The 19,310-nt window shown below is 41.1% G+C and overlaps 5 protein-coding genes and 1 long non-coding RNA gene across 6 annotated transcripts; 2 read left to right on the top strand and 4 right to left on the bottom strand.

Moving 5' to 3' along the window:
* Positions 1–221: 221 nt before the first annotated feature.
* On the bottom strand, positions 222–1,139 carry LOC124058758 (putative gustatory receptor clone PTE01). Its single transcript, XM_046388289.1, has one exon. The coding sequence runs from the start codon at positions 1,134–1,136 to the stop codon at positions 222–224; it is 915 nt and encodes a 304-aa protein (XP_046244245.1). The 5' UTR covers positions 1,137–1,139.
* LOC124058742 (olfactory receptor 11A1-like) lies at positions 1,124–4,355 on the top strand. The gene has a single exon (XM_046388271.1). It carries the CDS (start codon positions 2,764–2,766, stop codon positions 3,706–3,708), a length of 945 nt encoding a protein of 314 aa, XP_046244227.1. The 5' UTR covers positions 1,124–2,763; the 3' UTR covers positions 3,709–4,355.
* Positions 4,356–6,626: 2,271 nt separating this feature from the next.
* LOC124058784 (olfactory receptor 142-like) lies at positions 6,627–8,305 on the top strand. Its single transcript, XM_046388323.1, has one exon. It carries the CDS (start codon positions 6,627–6,629, stop codon positions 7,554–7,556), a length of 930 nt encoding a protein of 309 aa, XP_046244279.1. The 3' UTR covers positions 7,557–8,305.
* Positions 8,306–8,592: 287 nt separating this feature from the next.
* LOC124058798 lies at positions 8,593–9,389 on the bottom strand. Its single transcript, XR_006843311.1, has 2 exons — positions 9,305–9,389; positions 8,593–8,976 (listed from the first exon to the last, which is right to left on the bottom strand). It is a non-coding gene; the product is annotated as an uncharacterized LOC124058798 (long non-coding RNA).
* Positions 9,390–11,081: 1,692 nt separating this feature from the next.
* Positions 11,082–12,196, bottom strand: LOC124058751 (olfactory receptor 11A1-like). Its single transcript, XM_046388281.1, has one exon. The coding sequence runs from the start codon at positions 12,194–12,196 to the stop codon at positions 11,267–11,269; it is 930 nt and encodes a 309-aa protein (XP_046244237.1). The 3' UTR covers positions 11,082–11,266.
* Positions 12,197–15,466: 3,270 nt separating this feature from the next.
* LOC124058745 (olfactory receptor 5F1-like) lies at positions 15,467–16,580 on the bottom strand. The gene has a single exon (XM_046388274.1). The coding sequence runs from the start codon at positions 16,407–16,409 to the stop codon at positions 15,477–15,479; it is 933 nt and encodes a 310-aa protein (XP_046244230.1). The 5' UTR covers positions 16,410–16,580; the 3' UTR covers positions 15,467–15,476.
* Between the last annotated feature and the right edge of the window lie 2,730 nt (positions 16,581–19,310).

Raw genomic sequence — 19,310 nt, 5'->3', positions numbered from 1 at the left:
ACATGAAAATATCAGAATTAGCAATAAAAAGAAACCTCACATCATCTGTTTTTCTTCTGGACCTTTGTAGCAATTGCATCAAGTGTTGCATAGCTTGTCTGCTGCTGCGTTTACACAAGAAAACGTTGGAAAAAAACAGTAAATCATTTTTTCTTCACACCAGAAAACAGTTCTCAATAAGACCACCAAAAGTTTTAATTAAATTTGAATTTTCAAAAAAATTATAGCAGGCTTTTACATGTGAGTCGGATTTTTGACAGTTTCAGGCCATACATTACAGGGTTGAAGAGCGGCGGGCATGTGAGAAAGTATAAAGATAAAAAGATTCGCAGTGTATTTGGTACTCTGTTCATGTTGAACCTGCTCTGCAGTATTTCAAAACAAGCTCCAAACGAAAAGTTAATCAGAGAAGCCAGGTGAGGTGTGCAGGTACTGACAGCTTTTTGTCTGGTCTGCTTAGACCCAGAAAAACAAACTTTAAAAATCTTCATGTACGTGTAAAAGATTAAAATTAGAGGCCCAAAGACTGAGCAGGCACTAACAACCAGTCCATAGATGTTATTAGCTGTGGTGTCATAGCAGGCCAGTTTTACAATGGAGTAGTTGTCACAATACACTTTGTTAATGATGTTCCCGCACAGCTGTAAAGGAACAATCAAAGGCATTGTAAGAAAATTCACAAGGAATATGAGAAACCACGTTAGAGCAATAAGCAAGGCAACTCTGTTGTGTGTCATACGTGTGTTGTATTGCAGAGGATGACAGATCGCAAGATATCTGTCATAAGACATGACGGCTAAGTTTAAATATTCTATACTACCATAAGAGTAGACAAAAAAAATCTGCAGGAAGCAAAGTGAAGCAGAAACAGTGTGAACGTCAGAGAGGATCTGAACCAGCAGGAATGGAAACAACCCTGTACTACCATACAGTTCATTTACAAACAGGCTGCACAGGAAAATGTACATAGGTTCATGTAAGCTTCTGTTCATGCAGATAACCACAATGAGCAGGAGATTGGCACAGAAGATTAAAGAATATAAAATTACAACAGTCATAAAACATAAGTATCTAAACAGCCCAGTGTCAAAATAGGCAGCAAGTGTGAAATATGAAACCTGTGTAGAGTTTAACATGAGTCTTCTTGGTGTGCATATGGACCAATGATAATATTAGATTTTATAGATTTGTAAACTTTTAGCTGGTTTAAAGTTGTACTCAAACATCAAGCAGACACAAACAGAAGTCATTGTGATAATTAGATGTACCAAAGTCAATAAAACACTCTTAGTCATTACAAAACAGAGCTTATGGTACTGTGTGAAACCTTGCATTCATGCTGACCTGCTGTCGTCATGCTTGAGTTCATCTGAGAGGAAACTCTGCTCCTCTTTTAAACTTTCATGGTGGACGCCCACAGTGGCAGACTGACCTCATTATCTAAGGTCCTGCTGATTCATACTGATGTTTATTTCATGTCAGGAAGAAAAAAGATGAGCTAATATTTTGAAGCTGTGACATGAACAAAGAATGTTGGTGACCACTTGGTTTGGTTTCCTAATGCTGTTGTGGAAAAAGATCTCCTTGAGTCTGATGAAGAGAACAACTGAAATAAACTAGTGCATTTAGACACAGAGTCACGCTCCTGCAGGAGGGCTAACAGTTCCAGACTGACTGACTGACTGGGCAGTTGAGAGCAGGATGTATGTGTCGTATGTGGCTGTGTGAGCTTGAGGATGATAAGCAGGAATAGAGCAGGAATATTCATGGAATTTCAGCTCCTTTAATGTCCTCAACTGTCCCAAATTTTGTATCAAAAGGGGATTTCACGGGCAGGATTTGTTCAGGATGAAAGCTGTTCCCAGGGTTAGATCATCATCAAATAACTAATTGAACTAAGCAAACTGATCAGAAAAATGAACGACTGAACAAACATCAGCATGATAAGAACTACCAAAAATGACAGAAACGTCTTTGGGAAATTTTTATTTGATGTGTACATTTGAGTTTGGTTCATCATCCCTTCTGCTAATGTGGAGGGGGAGGAGTTTATGAGCTGTACTGCAGCCAACCACTAGGGGGCATCCAGAAGTTCTGCCTTCACTTTTGGGGACCTCTCATGTCATCCATCTTTATTTACTTTCAGTGGGTTCTTCATTTAAGTAAAAGTAGTCTTGCATTCAAAATGTTACTTCAGTAAAGTGTCTGAGTATTATCAGAAAAATCTACTAAAGGAATCAAAAGCGAAAGTTCTCGTTCACCTCTAACCAGCGGCCAGTAAACTACAGTATGTACACAGGTGCAATCGTAACATCGGCTGTATGTGCAGTCAGCCATGTAATTGTGAAAGGAGGAGGAAACCACTGCCACTCCTTTTTTGCTCATATTAGCGAGACATGACTATCAATCACTGAGACTTTTTCAGATGAGGTCACGCTTTTTGAAATAGAGTATGAACTCACTTTGGTTGGGACTCGCAGCACAGGTGCACCAGGACAGCAGGTGAACCACAACAAACTGTTTTTCTAGTCTGATAATTATACTGACTTTGAAAGGGTAATGATAGATCTGCCGTTGTTTTGTCCAGTCGTATTCATTATAATGAATCAGTTTTAAACTACTATGCTGACCTCACTTTGTATGTGCTTGATGTTTAGGCTGCACACGCAGGCATTTGAAACAGACATAATCAAGCCACCAGTTAAATCTACCACAAAAATGTAATGAAATTGTTGCTTTTGTGTGCACAGCGAATTTGTTTTGATGCAGAGGAGGCTCATGTTAAACTCTACACAAGTTTTTTATTTCACACTGGCCGCATACTTTGACACCGGGCTGTTGAAGTACTTATATTTCATGATTTTTATGTCTCTGTATATTTTTGTTCTTTGCTCCAATCTCCTGCTCATTGTGGTTATCTGCATGAACAGAAGCTTACATGAACCTATGTACATTTTCCTGTGCAGCCTGTTTGTAAATGAACTGTATGGTAGTACAGGGTTGTTTCCATTCCTGCTGGTTCAGATCCTCTCTGACGTTCACACTGTTTCTGCTTCACTTTGCTTCCTGCAAGTTTTCTGTGTGTACTCTTACGGAGCTGTAGAATATTTAAACTTAGCCGTCATGTCTTATGACAGATATCTCGCGATCTGTCATCCTCTGCAATACAACACACGTATGACACACAACAGAGTTGCCTTGCTTATTGCTCTAACGTGGTTTCTCATATTCCTTGTGAATTTTCTTACAGTGCTTTTGATTGTTCCTTTACAGCTGTGCGGGAACATCATTAACAAAGTGTATTGTGACAACTACTCCATTGTAAAACTGGCCTGCTATGACACCACAGCTAATAACATCTATGGACTGGTTGTTAGTGCCTGCTCAGTCTTTGGGCCTCTAATTTTAATCTTTTACACGTACATGAAGATTTTTAAAGTTTGTTTTTCTGGCTCTAAACAGACCAGACGAAAAGCTGTCAGTACCTGCACACCTCACCTGGCTTCTCTGATTAACTTTTCGTTTGGAGCTTGTTTTGAAATACTGCAGAGCAGGTTCAACATGAACAGAGTACCAAATACACTGCGAATCTTTTTGTCTTTATACTTTCTCACCTGCCCGCCGCTCTTCAACCCTGTAATGTATGGCCTGAAACTGTCAAAAATCCGACTCACATGTAAAAGCCTGATTACAAATGGACGCTATTAGCATTAGCAGCCACCGAACTGTGCACTGTATTAGAATTTGAAACATAACGTACGTCGTTCATACTTCAGTCTATTATGCATTTGTAAATACAGAGACTTGATGTCCACAATAGTAATGCTGCAGCTGTACAGTTTAATGTTGTGCTGGATTTGAGAAATGATCTGAAGCAGAATGGAAATCAATTTAGTTTTAAGTAAGACAGTGTCCGAGCAGTAACCAACATAAACAAATAGAATTAAGCCGTTTTCTTGACTTGCAGCGTAATAGTTTCGGAACGTTTCAGTGGAGGTCAGTTGAGACAGAGGTCAAATCTTTTGAGTTTTCACACATCAGGCAGGTGAGGCCAGGTACAGGTGTCCTTTGTGCACTTTGTGTTTGCTTTAAAGTTACTGAACGTCAGTTCTGCCTCTGGGTCTGCATCCTCTCAAAATCATGCCAGATATGGCTACAATAAGAATTAGACATCACATATTTATGTTTGTACAAGATGTTGTTTCTTAAGGTCGTCCTGCTTGGAGGACAGAGGGAGCATCGACTGTAACAAGAGTTAAAAACCTCATCCCAGTTGCCTAAATGACCATGAAAGACTCATCAGCTCTAGCACCTCCTCACTAAGTTTGTTAAATCCTTTTTTCCCTGTTTTTGCGTCCCAGTGTTTAACACAATCATCTTCCAGGCTCATCTCAAAACTTGAAGAACTGGGCCTTAACTCCATCCTTTGCAACAGGATCTTCAGCTTCCTGAAGGACACACCACAGGTTGTGCAAGTGAGCAGCCACAACTCACTCCTCCTCGCCATCAATGCAGGAGCTTCCAAAGACAACAAAGTCTTTGATAATGAAGAGCTAGTCTACCGAAGGCAGGGCAGCCCAAAGTGATGCCTGTGGGCCAAAGTTGGTCCATCATAAAGTTCACTTTGGCCTGCCAGGTGTTTCAAGTAAAATACTTGTACTACTACTAATAATAATAATGACGATAATAAACAAATAGAAATCACTGTTGTGATTTACTTATGTTGTCGTATTATTTGTAAGGTAAAATGTAGGATCCCTAATTATTAATAATTTTTCATCACCTGAGCATGGATTGTGCTGGAAATCAGTCAGTGAGAGGAAGTTAACAATACAATACAACTGGTGTTTCTCCTCCCGGATGGACATGCCCACAACAACTCCCCAGGTAGATGTTCGGGAGGCATCCTCGCCAGGTGCCCAAACCTCCTCAACTGGCTCCTGTTCATGCAAAGGAGCAGCGGCTCAACTCCGAGCCCCTTTGGAATGTCCGAACTCTTCACCCTATCTGAGCTGAGGCCATCCACCCTGCGGAGGAAACTCATTTGAGCCACTTGTATCCATGATCTTGTTCTTTTGGTCACGACCCACAGCTCATGATCATAGGTGGGGGTTGGAATGTAGATTAATGGGTAAACCTCTTCACCACGACAGACCAGTACAGCGTCTGCATCACAGCAGATGCTGTTCTGTTCCACCTGTCAATCTCCTGCTCCATTTTACCCTCACTCATGAACAAGACCCTGAGATACTTAAACTTCTCCACTTGGGTCAGCAACTCCTCTCCGACGCGGAGTGGGCAATCCAGCCATTTCCAGCTGAGAACCATGGCCTCAGATTTAGATATGCTATCTTTATCCCAGATGCTTCACAACAGGGCATCATCCCAGTGTGAGCTGGAGGTCACTGCTCGATGACACCAACAGGACCACATCATTCGCAAAAAGCAAAGATGGAATCCTAAGGTCACCAAACCTGACACCCTCCACCACTTGGCTGGGCCTAGAAATTCTATCCATAGAGATTGTGAACAGAACCTTGACCGGAGTCCAACTCTAACTGCAAACAAGTTTGACTTTTCGGTTTCCGGCAATGTGAACCAAGCTCTCACTCTGGCAATACAGAGATTGGATGGCCCTCGCAAAGGACTTATCACAGCCCACAAGGAAGAATTTTTCCAGCAGAGTACCATGACAACGGAGCAGGACGTACCGACCCTCTTACTGTCAGACTTTCTGACTTTCTTCCACAGAGACCGAAAAGGTCCCAGTAACCACCTGGAGAACCAGTACTCATGCACTCATTGTTTTCAGGTGCCTTTCCAGCTTTTCACCAGCACCATACAGCAATATCCATAGTGCCCCTACCCTAACCTTTGTTGTTGCTAGTTCTTCAATGACAGTTTGGTGTGTTTAGGACTTGAGTCTGGCAAGTCAGTCTCTCTGTATCACCTTCTGTCCCAGATGTCAGCAGCCTCTCCGACACGTCATCATACTTCCAAGGATGCCATCTAATTTTTCTTAACAGTCAAGGTCCTGTCTCAGCACACAAAACTTGTATTCCAACTTCCAGGTCAGACATTTTTTAATTTGGGACATTACACAACATATTCTGACATATTCTGATACAATCGTGGCAGTGAGAAAAGGTGGTTAGCTGTCGCCTCTTTTTTTGGGCTTACATTAATTAAGCAAGAGCGTCAGTCACTGGGATCTTTCGTTATGTGTCAACGTGCTGCTGTGGGTGTCCTCTGTCTTCAAAACTTTAAAAGAAGTCGAAGCAGGGTTTCAGCTCAGTTAGGAGGGACCCGCAATATGACGACAGTTGGACAGCAGGTGAAAGCTCAAATTCACATAATGTCACAGACTGTGTTTTTTAAATTCTAATCAAAACATAACTGTGTCTTTGAAAAGAAATGCTCTACTTAGGGATGACTTTTACAATTGTTTCCATGATAATGAATGTGTTTATCATTGCTGCACTGGCCTATGTTCACGTGTGCTTTATGATTACGATGAAAATTGTGCCCTACAAGTCCAAGCTGAAGGTTACATTTTTACAAATCCATAACAAAACATAACAAAAGGTAATATAATTACTGCTTGGTGTGCGTCCTGAAGAAGGATCATGGTAAACTCTACACAGGTTTCTTATTTCACACTTGCTGCCTACTTTGACACTGGAGCTTTTAAGTACTTTTGTTTTATGACTGTCATGTGTTTATATACTTTTATTGTCAGTGTAAATGTTTTGCTCATCGTGATTATCTGCATGAACAGAAGCTTACATGAACCTATGTACATTTTCCTGTGCAGCCTGTTTGTAAATGAACTGTATGGTAGTACAGGGTTGTTTCCATTCCTGCTGGTTCAGATCCTCTCTGACGTTCACACTGTTTCTGCTTCAGTTTGTTTCCTGCAGATTTATTGTGTACACTCTTATGGAGCTGTAGAATATTTAAACTTAGCCATCATGTCTTATGACAGATATCTCGCTATCTGTTATCCTCTGCAATACAACACACGTATGACATATAAGAAGATTGCTATACTGATTGCTCTAACGTGGTTATACCCTTTGCTTGCTTGTATTGCCATAATATATTTGAATTCCCATTTGCAGATGTGTGGGAACACCATTCACAAAGTTTACTGTGATAGTCACTCTGTTGTCAAGCTGGCATGTTCAGATTCCCTTGTGGTTAACGTATATGGGCTCACTGCATCTTTTGGCATAATCTTTGGTGCTTTGATTTTTATCATTTACACGTACATGAAAATTCTTAAAGTTTGTTTTTCTGGTTCCAAACAGACGAGACAAAAAGCTGTCAGTACCTGCACACCTCACCTGGCTTCTCTGATCAACTTCTCTGTCGGGGCTAGTTTTGAATTAATACAGAGCAGGTTTAACATGAACAATGTGCCCAATATGATGAGAATATTTTTATCTTTATACTTTCTTACGTGCCAGCCGCTCTTCAATCCTGTAATGTATGGCCTGAAACTGTCCAAAATCCGTGTCATGAGTAAAAATCTGATGTTAAATGTGGGCTCCTAATACAAAGTTATGAAACAGGTTTATTTCTTAGCTTTAGTTTAAACAGACCTTTGAAGTATTCTGATGTAGAGCTGTGCATTTTGCTATGTGACAAATAAAATCAACTCTTCAGTCATTTTGTTTTTGTAAGTAGATGAACGTGCAGCCACAGCACTGATGATAAATCTGTACTCAACAGATTCACAAATGGCAATTACAAATGTACTTAGCACAAGTGGAGAACTCACTTTTTCATTATATTTAGTTCTTATATTTGTATTACACTGAAAAAATGTAATACCAGTGTGTACATGAGCATGATTAATGTCTGGATGCTTCTGTGTACTGCCTCAATAAGTCCTTTGGAGCTGCAGCAGTAAACTGTCAGTTCCAGTATTTTCAAATGGTATAAATGGTGTTTATGCCCAAACAGCATGTGCAACACAAATGACTCAAGGTCAGGGCCACACAAAGTAAATAATAAATTCAGACCTGTTGCCTTAGACCTCCATCAAGGCTAATAATCCACTCTTCTATGATATGCATATCAGAAATAGCAAACAGTGGGCCTTTATGTCTGAATATGTCTTAAAATCACTCAGTCGATGTTTCTTTGACTTTGAGGGATTTTTACTCCCCATCTAATATGGCTCCATTATCGCGATTTGAATTTTGGTGGCAAGGCTCAGCCATCCCAAAGGACGCTCTGAACACCTGAAACAATTTGAGGATAACATTGAGCTGCTGATATGTTTACGGTGTTACTCTGTAGCTCGAGCTAGCTAGTTCTAACTTAGCTAGCTTCTAACTTAGCTAGCAAACATGAGCAAAGCATTAGGAGGTCAACTGGAAGGTCTACATGTGTGGAATAACAGACAGGATGACCTCAAGGAAGAAGCCTTCATAACCTTACTAACAGACCTTCAAACAGCATCTTGTACCAACATAAATACGTGATGTCTACTTCTTATTACAGTTGATGCTCCCTTTGCACTCCAAGCAGGCCATTGTGTCTGGCATGATTTTGTGGAAGAGGATGCAGACCCAGAGACAGAGCTGATGCAGTTTGGTAACTTTAATGCAAATACTGTCAAAAGAATAAAAGGCTTTCAAGGAGATGAGAAAGCAACTCAGACAAATAAAACCAACAAGTCATAGTCCAATCAGAAGTCATCAAACATCCAGGAAAGAGCAAAGCAATTTCTTCATGGTGTGTGTGGAAATTCGAAAGAATCTCAGATAAATCACAAAATCCCATGAAACCTTCAGACTCCTTTGTGGACAGGCACTGTCAAGTTCTGTGCATTTTGTGACAACAACTCTGCCCAAACTTGAAGAACTTGTAGAAGGACACAAAGGACAACTCGATTCTTCTTATTCTTTGAGTTTTGTTTTGTTGAGGATGGTTTTGCAGTAGAAAAGAATAGAATAGGTTGATAACCTTCAAGATAAGCAGAAAAAAACATGTATTAGTCTCAAATAAATTCCAATAAACATTTCCCTCAAAGTTTTCCTCAAAAATAAATGTTACTTACTTACTTAAATAGTTACTTGATTCGCAGACCAAACAAATTCATTCAAACTAATCAAGGATCTCAAACCAGTTAACGATTAAAGTAACATCATACTTAACTATTAAGTTCAAATACGGTTTCAACAAAGTACATAAACTTAAATTAGCATAATCAAAATTATCCAATTTAAACTGAATTTTATTTAATTCAACCAACTAGTCATGAAGAAGCATAACCGCAACACACATCACCCACATTTAAAGTTGCAATTTCCTGCCAGTTGTGTCTTCTAATTGATCAGGAGATGTGCTCTTGCCTTATTTCCAGCAGCAAGTGAAAGGAAAGGAAAGGAAAGGAAAGTGACATATCTTGTCATTGGAGGGAACTCACTCCAATGAAATTTGTTCTCTGCATTTAACCCACCCAAGTGACGTGCACACACACACAGCAAACCCGGGGCAGTGGGCGACCGCGTGCAGCGCCCGGGGAGCAGTGGGGGTTAGGTACCTTGCTCAAGGGTACCTCAGCCATGGACACCGGGACGGGGAATCGAACCTGCGATCCACCGGTTACGGGTCCGACACCCTAACCGCTGATCCACGACTGCCCAAAGCGCTAACTGAGCTACGACCAAATTTTTCATGCCATGCATTTCAGTGAGTGTGCAGGTGAATATGGTCCCTCTAAGAACGCTTGCAGAGAGTTTGGGTTCCACCAACCACTTCTGTGTCTGTTCGCCCTCTGCAGGAGTGGAGTGCATCAGAGTGTATTTGTGAATGTGCTCTTCTGAATGAATTGGGATCTGACACAACAGGGACATTGTTGGACACCTGTCTTTGGAGTTTTTGTCATGGGATAATCTTGATCCCATTAGGCTCATCAGAGGAGCTAAAAAGAAAATGCTGCTGGAACAGGACCATTTGGACTGTTTTGCTTGGTCTGTTGTCACCACAACCCGCCCTGAATGAACAGCAGAAAGTTGAGAGATAGGTGCATAATGATCATGACATTAGTCTGTATCATTATCATCATCATTAAACTGAAAATAAAATTCTCATGTCAGTTTTATTCATCTTGCCCAAAGTGGTCAGACATATGACTGTACCTGGCCTCAGTTCTATTTGTTTATGTTGGTTACTGCTCGGACACTCTTACTTAAAACTAAATTGATTTCCCTTCTGCTTCATATCATTTCTCATATCCAACAAAACACTAACACTTACAGCTGCAGCATTACTATAGCAGACATCATGTCTCTGTATTTACAAAAGCATAACAGGCTTAAGTATGAATGATGTACTTTATGTTCTGTACTCAGTCGTCACTCATTTGGACCACAAAAACACCTACGCCAGGATCCTGCACGTTGATTTCAGCTCAGCGTTTAACACCATCATCAAAAACAAAAACATCTCCAAACTCATAACGCTGGGCATCGGTTCTCCTCAAGGCTGTGTACTCAGTCCACTACTGTTTACACTGCTAACACGTGACTGTGCAGCCAGAAATGAGGGGAACCTGATCACAAGGTTTGTGGATGACACCACAGTGGGACGCATCTGGGCAAATGACGAATTAATGTACAGGGAGGAGGTAGATCACCTGGTGGACTGGTGCAGACTGAATAATCTGGTGCTGAATGTGGACAAGACCAAGGAAATGATCGTTGACTTCTGGCGGACTCAGCCGGAGCACGCTCCCCTCAGCATCAGTGGCCACCCCGTGGAGAGAGTGGAGAACATCAGGCTCCTCAGAGTGCAGATCTCACAGGACCTGGGCTGGAAGAACAGCACTTCAGCTATAACGAAGCGGGCCCAGCAGAGACTGCACTTCCTGAGGCGGCTGAAAAAAGCCTCTCTCCCCACCAGCATTGTCAGGACTTTTTACAGAGGTGTGGTGGAGAGCGTCCTGACACTGCATGTCCACTTGGTACTCCAGCTGCAGTATGGTGAACAGAAATGCCTTACAGAGAATAGTCAGGGGGGCAGTTTACAGGGCTTAGAGTGTGCTGTTTTCTTTTTCTGAGTACTTATTTAGTATTTATTATTACAATATTTATTCTTTTGTTTTGACCTTCACTTTCCCAATCCCAGGAAACGTTGTCTCATTTTATCTGCACTGCAGTTGCACAGTACGGTAACAATAAAAGCCTGATTTGATTTGATTTGATTTATGTTTCAAATTCTAATACAGTGCACAGTTCGGTGGCTGCTAATGCTAATAGCGTCCATTTGTAATCAGGCTTTTACATGTGAGTCGGATTTTTGACAGTTTCAGGCCATACATTACAGGGTTGAAGAGCGGCGGGCATGTGAGAAAGTATAAAGATAAAAAGATTCGCAGTGTATTTGGTACTCTGTTCATGTTGAACCTGCTCTGCAGTATTTCAAAACAAGCTCCAAACGAAAAGTTAATCAGAGAAGCCAGGTGAGGTGTGCAGGTACTGACAGCTTTTTGTCTGGTCTGTTTAGAGCCAGAAAAACAAACTTTAAAAATCTTCATGTACGTGTAAAAGATTAAAATTAGAGGCCCAAAGACTGAGCAGGCACTAACAGCCAGTCCATAGATGTTATTAGCTGTGGTGTCATAGCAGGCCAGTTTTACAATGGAGTAGTAATCACAGTACACTTTGTTAATGATGTTCCCGCACAGCTGTAAAGGAACAATCAAAGGCATTGTAAGAAAATTCACAAGGAATATGAGAAACCACGTTAGAGCAATAAGCAAGGCAACTCTGTTGTATGTCATACGTGTGTTGTATTGCAGAGGATGACAGATAGCGAGATATCTGTCATAAGACATGATGGCTAAGTTTAAATATTCTATATTTCCATAAGAGTAGACAAAAAAAATCTGCAGGAAGCAAAGTGAAGCAGAAACAGTGTGAACGTCAGAGAGGATCTGAACCAGCAGGAATGGAAACAACCCTGTACTACCATACAGTTCATTTACAAACAGGCTGCACAGGAAAATGTACATAGGTTCATGTAAGCTTCTGTTCATGCAGATAACCACAATGAGCAGGAGATTGGAGCAAAGAACAAAAATAAAGAGACACGTGACAATTATGAAGTATACATATTTAAACAGTCCAGTGTCAAAGTAGGCGGCAAGTGTGAAATATGAAACCTGTGTAGAGTTTAACATGATGCTCACTTTGGTTCATTAAAATTCTACTATGCACACAAGAATAAATGTTATCTTCTGGATTTGAAAAATTTTCACGTGCTTAAACTTGGACCTTTGCACAATTTGCAAACTGAACATTAAGCAGACATTGCAGTAATACTGAACAGATTCATTGTAAAGCAAACAGTTTCAGCAAACACCACAAATGTTGTTTTTCAAAGTCAGTGTAACACTTGTGTTAGAACTTACTGATTAAAAAGTGTGACATTGTGTGAACTTGAGCCTTCACTTGTCCTGCTGTAGTCACACTCCCTCCCAGCTGAGCTGAATCTGTGGTTTGAGTTCTTTTCAAGACCGAGGACGCCCACAGCAGCACAGTGACTTCATTACGAAAGGCCCCAATGACTGATACTGATGTTTAATTCATGTCACTAAAAATGCAAACTTTGTTGGATGACTGCTGTTTCTTTTCCAAAGCCGTTTAGAAAGAATAAAACTAAGGATAAAGGAATGGTTTATTATTTTGTTATCATTATTCTATCCATAATCTATAACTTCTGATTGTTTAGAAATCAACAACCCATTGCAAGGCTGACATGTACAGATTGGCAACTAGTCACAGTAATATTCATGACTCTGATTGATTCAAAGTCATCAAGTCATTGTAAAATGTAATTTATATTTATATATGCTGTTGGTTTAAGAGAGGAACGTGAAGAACCCAGAAGAAATCCACAGAGACGTGTCAGAGCCTTCTCAAACTCCATAATTAAAGACCACAGCCAGTTTATCAAATCAGTCCCAGTGCCGTCATGGATTGTCCAAAATAAACAGTTTTTGAGCTTAAATTGGTTTACCTTCAACTAGTACACCTGCCACCATGGGTTAATATATTTTCTAGTTGTGGCCTTGTCTTGTCAGCAGTGTTTTCACCAGATGATCATCTGTGATAAATTGGATTAGGTAGCTGCTGGACAGACCTGTAAACTCAAACTTGTAGTAAGGATGAACTAGCAATGAGGTCTTCAAATTTACATTTTTCTTTTTCTGGCATTCAAGAGAGGCTGGGAAAATGAAGTCCAAGTTGGCCACGTTCAAAGCCTCTACTCTACAGGAAGGTTTTGAGGTTTTGACCAGTTGTCAGTGCATGTCGTTATAGCAACTGAAATAACCATTAGTGGGCAAAAATTGCAAAGGAGGCCATCACGTAGACAGAGTCCTTTTAGGGCAGCAGACATGTTTCAGGATGCCAGCAGAACATCTTAAAATAACCAGACTTTTGGGGTTTAGGGTAGGGGCATTATGGACAAATCCATCAAGTCATAGTCCCATCAGACATCATCAAACATCCAGGGATGTGCTTGTGTGTCAGTGTCAGTTTTATTCATCTTGCCCAAATGGTCAGACATATAACAGTGGTGGCAGCCTGAAACATGTCTGCTGTAATGTAACCAATCCTGTCTAGTGCCCAGTTGGCAGCCTGGCTGATCCCTGTTCATCAGTGGCCCCATTCACATCATCCCTTCTACTACCCAAACCCCTGTCAGCTATCCCAGCCAACATTCTTATACTACAGTCCTTCATTTCCCGTATCCAGTGGTGCAACAACCCACTGAGCGTGAACTCAGGTCCTGAGCTGCAGAGGCCTTCAGTGTCTGTGCTGCAGTCATCTCTCTTTCCTCCTGTGCATGCTGCTGTCCCCTGTTCTCCAGCTGCAACATTCTTGTGTGCTCCTTTTGAGCCTGAGCTGCAGTAGTCACCCTTTCCTAGGCTGAAGCTGTCCCCTGCTCCGGCTGTATCCAGACCTGCTCTGTTTATCAGTCCTGATCTGTTCGGTTCTCTGTATTACAAAATTTAATTAAAGGGTTTGGTCAAGACCGTGTCATTGTATAACCTTTGTTTTGAACTGGCATTATATTAATAAACTGAATTGTGAATATCACAACACACGTACACTACATAGACAAAAATATTGGGACACCTGACCATTACACTAATGGGGAATGTGATGACATTGCATTCTAAGCTCATGGACACTGGTGTGGAATTGGTCCCCCCTTTGCACCTGTGGCAGTGTCTGCTCATATAGGAACCATTTCTGCAGGATTTTGGAGTGTTTCTGTGGGGGATTTTGCTCATCCGTGTAGTGAACGGGGTGTCCTGACTGGCGACCTCCGTTCCGGTTTGTCTTAGGGTTTTTCGATGGGGTTGAGGTCAGGGCTGTGCAGGTCAGTCAGATTCATCTGTACCAGACTGTTCTGGCCATATCTTTGTGAAGCTTGCTTTGTGCACCGGGGCGCAGTCATGCTGGGGTGGTGGGGGGCCTTCCCCAGGCGTTTATATTTTTTCTTATTATTTCCCTGTTTCTCTCTGGTCTACTTCTATCAGAATTCTATATATCTTATTTCTATTTTACTTTCCCTCCCAGGGATCAATAAAATCCTTGTTTTGATCTTCATTTATCAGTAAAAATAAACTAATAAAATCTATAGTGTAAGGTAACATTAAGTATGCTTTGCCAATTCTGGTGAAGAGGCTAAACAAATTCCTACAAAATGCTCTTCAGTGAAGTCAGATGAAGGTTCAGGAGTAAGATATAAGATAAGATGATAAGATGAACTTTATTGATCCCACAGTGGGGAAATTCACTTGTCGTGGCAGCTCACAAGAACAGAAATAGAGTTCAAAAGGCAAAAAGTGTGCAAAAGCAGTTATCCTTGTGGTTGGATAACCTTTTGATCTGGACATCTGAGTTCAACCCAAAACATTCTCTGTAATATAGATTATTTAGATTCGAGTCAAGACAACAGGTTTCTAATTATTATTTACATAATGTGATACTGTCTTAGAAACCACGCAGTTTGGTCATAACAAACAAGAAAGGTCTTTATTGAGGAGAAATTTAAGAGCAGCACAAGCAAGCTGAATAGGTAGGAAACGGATTGAGAAAAATTTTAATTAATAGAAATGAAATGAAACAATCTGTTTACATTATATAAGTCATGTAATTTTCAGGCATATACATGATGTGTACAGTTTGAAAATATTGGCAAAGATACTGTCTACTGCTGCAGCTCTAAAGGCCTTGTTGAGGTAGTACACAAAAGCATCTGGTCATTACTTGTCATCATATTCTTAATACAATCAAATATAAGTTTGATTTGTCTTTAAGTAAAACAATGATTGAAAGTTAAATTAATTTATTTGTCACATAGCAAAATGCACAGCTCTGCATAAGAATACTTCAAAGGTCTGTTTAAACTAAATCTAAGAAATAAACCTGTTTCATAACTTTGTATTAGGAGCCCACATTTAACATCAGATTTTTACTCATGACACGGATTTTGGACAGTTTCAGGCCATACATTACAGGATTGAAGAGCGGCTGGCACGTAAGAAAGTATAAAGATAAAAATATTCTCATCATATTGGGCACATTGTTCATGTTAAACCTGCTCTGTATTAATTCAAAACTAGCCCCGACAGAGAAGTTGATCAGAGAAGCCAGGTGAGGTGTGCAGGTACTGACAGCTTTTTGTCTCGTCTGTTTGGAACCAGAAAAACAAACTATAAGAATTTTCATGTACGTGAAAATGATAAAAATTAAAGCACCAAAGATTATGCCAAAAGACAAAATGAGCCCATATACGTTAACCACAAGGGAATCTGAACATGCCAGCTTGACAACAGAGTGACTATCACAGTAAACTTTGTGAATGGTGTTCCCACACATCTGCGAATGGGATTTCAAATATATTGTATATGTAATACAAGCAAGCAAAGGGTATAACCACGTTAGAGCAATCAGTATAGCAATCTTCTTATATGTCATACGTGTGTTGTATTGCAGAGGATAACAGATAGCGAGATATCTGTCATAAGACATGATGGCTAAGTTTAAATATTCTACAGCTCCGTATGAGTGTACACAATAAATCTGCAGGAAACAAACTGAAGCAGAAACAGTGTGAACGTCAGAGAGGATCTGAACCAGCAGGAATGGAAACAACCCTGTACTACCATACAGTTCATTTACAAACAGGCTGCACAGGAAAATGTACATAGGTTCATGTAAGCTTCTGTTCATGCAGATAATCACGATGAGCAAAACATTTACACTGACAATAAAAGTATATAAACACATGACAGTCATAAAACAAAAGTACTTAAAAGCTCCAGTGTCAAAGTAGGCAGCAAGTGTGAAATAAGAAACCTGTGTAGAGTTTACCATGATCCTTCTTCAGGATGCACACCAAGCAGTAATTATATTACCTTTTGTTATGTTTTGTTATGGATTTGTAAAAATGTAACCTTCAGCTTGGACTTGTAGGGCACAATTTTCATCGTAATCATAAAGCACACGTGAACATAGGCCAGTGCAGCAATGATAAACACATTCATTATCATGGAAACAATTGTAAAAGTCATCCCTAAGTAGAGCATTTCTTTTCAAAGACACAGTTATGTTTTGATTAGAATTTAAAAAACACAGTCTGTGACATTATGTGAATTTGAGCTTTCACCTGCTGTCCAACTGTCGTCATATTGCGGGTCCCTCCTAACTGAGCTGAAACCCTGCTTCGACTTCTTTTAAAGTTTTGAAGACAGAGGACACCCACAGCAGCACGTTGACACATAACGAAAGATCCCAGTGACTGACGCTCTTGCTTAATTAATGTAAGCCCAAAAAAAGAGGCGACAGCTAACCACCTTTTCTCACTGCCACGATTGTATCAGAATATGTTGTGTAATGTCCCAAATTAAAAAATGTCTGACCTGGAAGTTGGAATACAAGTTTTGTGTGCTGAGACGGGACCGTGACTGTTAAGAAAAATTAGATGGCATCCTTGGAAGTATGATGACGTGTCGGAGAGGCTGCTGACGTCTGGGACAGAAGGTGATACATTGCAGAGACTGACTTGCCAGACTCAAGTCCTAAACACACCAAACTGTCATTGAAGAACTAGCAACAGCAAAGGTTGACTCCTGTGTTGCATGATGTCACATGGGTTAAAGCCAAATAGTTGCTCTTGAACACTGCAACAACTACAGCTGACAACCAACTAGCACTGTTTAAGAAGAACTTACTCTCCATACAGGTGGCAGTAGTATGTATGACATAATATGTCATTAAAAGAGGAAAGACTGTGGATATACAAACCATAGTTGTGATAAAGATGTGGTTGCCTGCCATTTTCACACCAGTTCCGCCCACCACTTAAAACAGTTTCAGTTGGTCTGCAGTTGTGTCATTCCAGAGGACCATGTTCTGTGAAAATATTTGTGCATTGGAATAATCTGTGAAAAATTTCTGAAGAACCTCCCGAGTGTCACTTTTTAACTTTAGTCATTCACTTGCTTTCATCAATTCAGTTTCGCTTTTCTCATGCAGTGACTCTCGTAGCTGAGCAGCCAGTCGAACTGATTTCTCTCACCAATGGGCTCTGCTGACTCAACTTTCTCAATTGTCCAAAATGCCTCAGACAACAAATGACTAGTGCCAACCTTGCAGGACATACTGTAAAAACTAGGACCACAGACAATTGGGCCAGACGGTGTTCAGTTGGGGAGAACTGGTGACCTGGCCTGGAGATATTGTCAAGGGCTGGAAAGAGCACTTTGAGGAACTCCATAAAGTGAACGACTGAAAAGGCTGAAGACTTGGGGCAAGACCTGCCCATATGCCTAGCAGAGGTTGCTGTGGTAGTCTTTCACCTTAAGATGCCAATGGCTGTGGACATTGGTGGACTGTCTTGGCTGAGACAGTGGTGTATGTGGAGTAGCAGACCAGGATGGTGGTTCCCTGACTCTTCGGTGTCTTGAGGCCACAAAACACTAAATTTACCACTAAAACTCTTACCTTAAAACCATGATGCAACAATCTGGCTGTGTGAAAGCTATTAAGGTGTCATCATTCCAAGTCATCTGCTTCTGAACTACCCGTACAGAGCCTACTGGACGAGCTTGCCATTCAAATGTTCCCAGTCCCAAGATCTGGTTAAAATCTAAGGGGTATTCAAACTGGTGTCAAGGGAGGTCACCTAGTTTTTCGCTGCCTCCATCTGAATGCCTTCCCTGCTGCCAGTCAGAATCTGACCTGATTGAGTAGGCCACTGCCAAGATCACAACTCCAGTCATGCTCATTGACAACAGCTTCTCCCTAGACTAGGATTAGATTTAGTTGCTAGGATTTAAGTGGTGGTGCGCACAGACACACGGATACAGCGGATTGGAGCTCCCAGACACGTAGCAGCATGTTTGGCTTTTCATTTGTGTTCAGCTTGCTTGTCCATTTACTCGGTAACCAACAACATCAAAGATGAGCCGAACTGCTTGAAATCGGAAACCAATGTCAGGATTACACCATTGGAAACCTGAATTCAGTCCCACTGGAGATCTGGCAGCTTACTGAGCCCAGCAGAACATTCACCATCCCACCTGCAAGGCGCCAAAGGCAGCGTAGGGAAAGGAAGCAGAAACAGGATAAGAGAGCTGGTGTATGAGCGAGGCTATGGGCTATGGGCCAGTGTAGACCAACCCTTCTGAGTCTCTTCCTTATCACCTCCCAGTCAGTCATCAGTAAGTTGGGTAAAATCTGACTGAAGATTATTTCTCACTGCATGGATAGCTGTGTGATTGTAATCACAGAGACTTGGCTGGACTGCACCATCCCCAACGCAGCTATTGCGCTTAAGCAGATAGTTCTGCCGACTCTGCTTACCTGTCAGGGTTGCAGGGGTGGTTGGAGCATATCCCAGGTGACTACAGGCGAGAGGTGGGTTACACCCTGGATTGGTTGCCAATCAATCACAGGGCTGACACACAAAGACAGGCAACCACACATGCATACACTCATACCTCGGGGAGCAGCCAGTTAGCCTAATGTGCATGTTTTTGGGATTGTGGGAGAAGCCAAAGTACCCAGAGAAAACCCACACAGGCAAACTTCTGTGCAAACTCCGCACAGAAGAGCCCAGGTCAGGATTCGAAGTTCCCAAACCAAAAGCCGTGGTTTCACAGGGAAGTACAATTCAATTCAATTCAAAGTTCCAATTCATAACAGAGTTATCTCAAGACACTTAACAGGTGCGTAAACAACACCTCTGGGCAAAATCCCATACTGAGTAAGCAT

Source organism: Scatophagus argus, chromosome 5 (assembly GCF_020382885.2).
Source record: "Scatophagus argus isolate fScaArg1 chromosome 5, fScaArg1.pri, whole genome shotgun sequence".
NCBI classification, from domain to species: Eukaryota; Metazoa; Chordata; class Actinopteri; family Scatophagidae; genus Scatophagus; species Scatophagus argus.
Note: the sequence above shows the minus strand (reverse complement) of the source record. Positions and strands in the feature narration are given on the sequence as shown.

Excerpts from the sequence above, each read along its gene's own strand:
- LOC124058758 (XM_046388289.1), bottom strand. The coding sequence starts at position 1,136 with ATGTTAAACTCTACACAGGTTTCATATTTCACACTTGCTGCCTATTTT.
- LOC124058745 (XM_046388274.1), bottom strand. The coding sequence starts at position 16,409 with ATGGTAAACTCTACACAGGTTTCTTATTTCACACTTGCTGCCTACTTT.
- LOC124058784 (XM_046388323.1), top strand. The coding sequence starts at position 6,627 with ATGGTAAACTCTACACAGGTTTCTTATTTCACACTTGCTGCCTACTTT.
- LOC124058751 (XM_046388281.1), bottom strand. The coding sequence starts at position 12,196 with ATGTTAAACTCTACACAGGTTTCATATTTCACACTTGCCGCCTACTTT.
- LOC124058742 (XM_046388271.1), top strand. The coding sequence starts at position 2,764 with ATGCAGAGGAGGCTCATGTTAAACTCTACACAAGTTTTTTATTTCACA.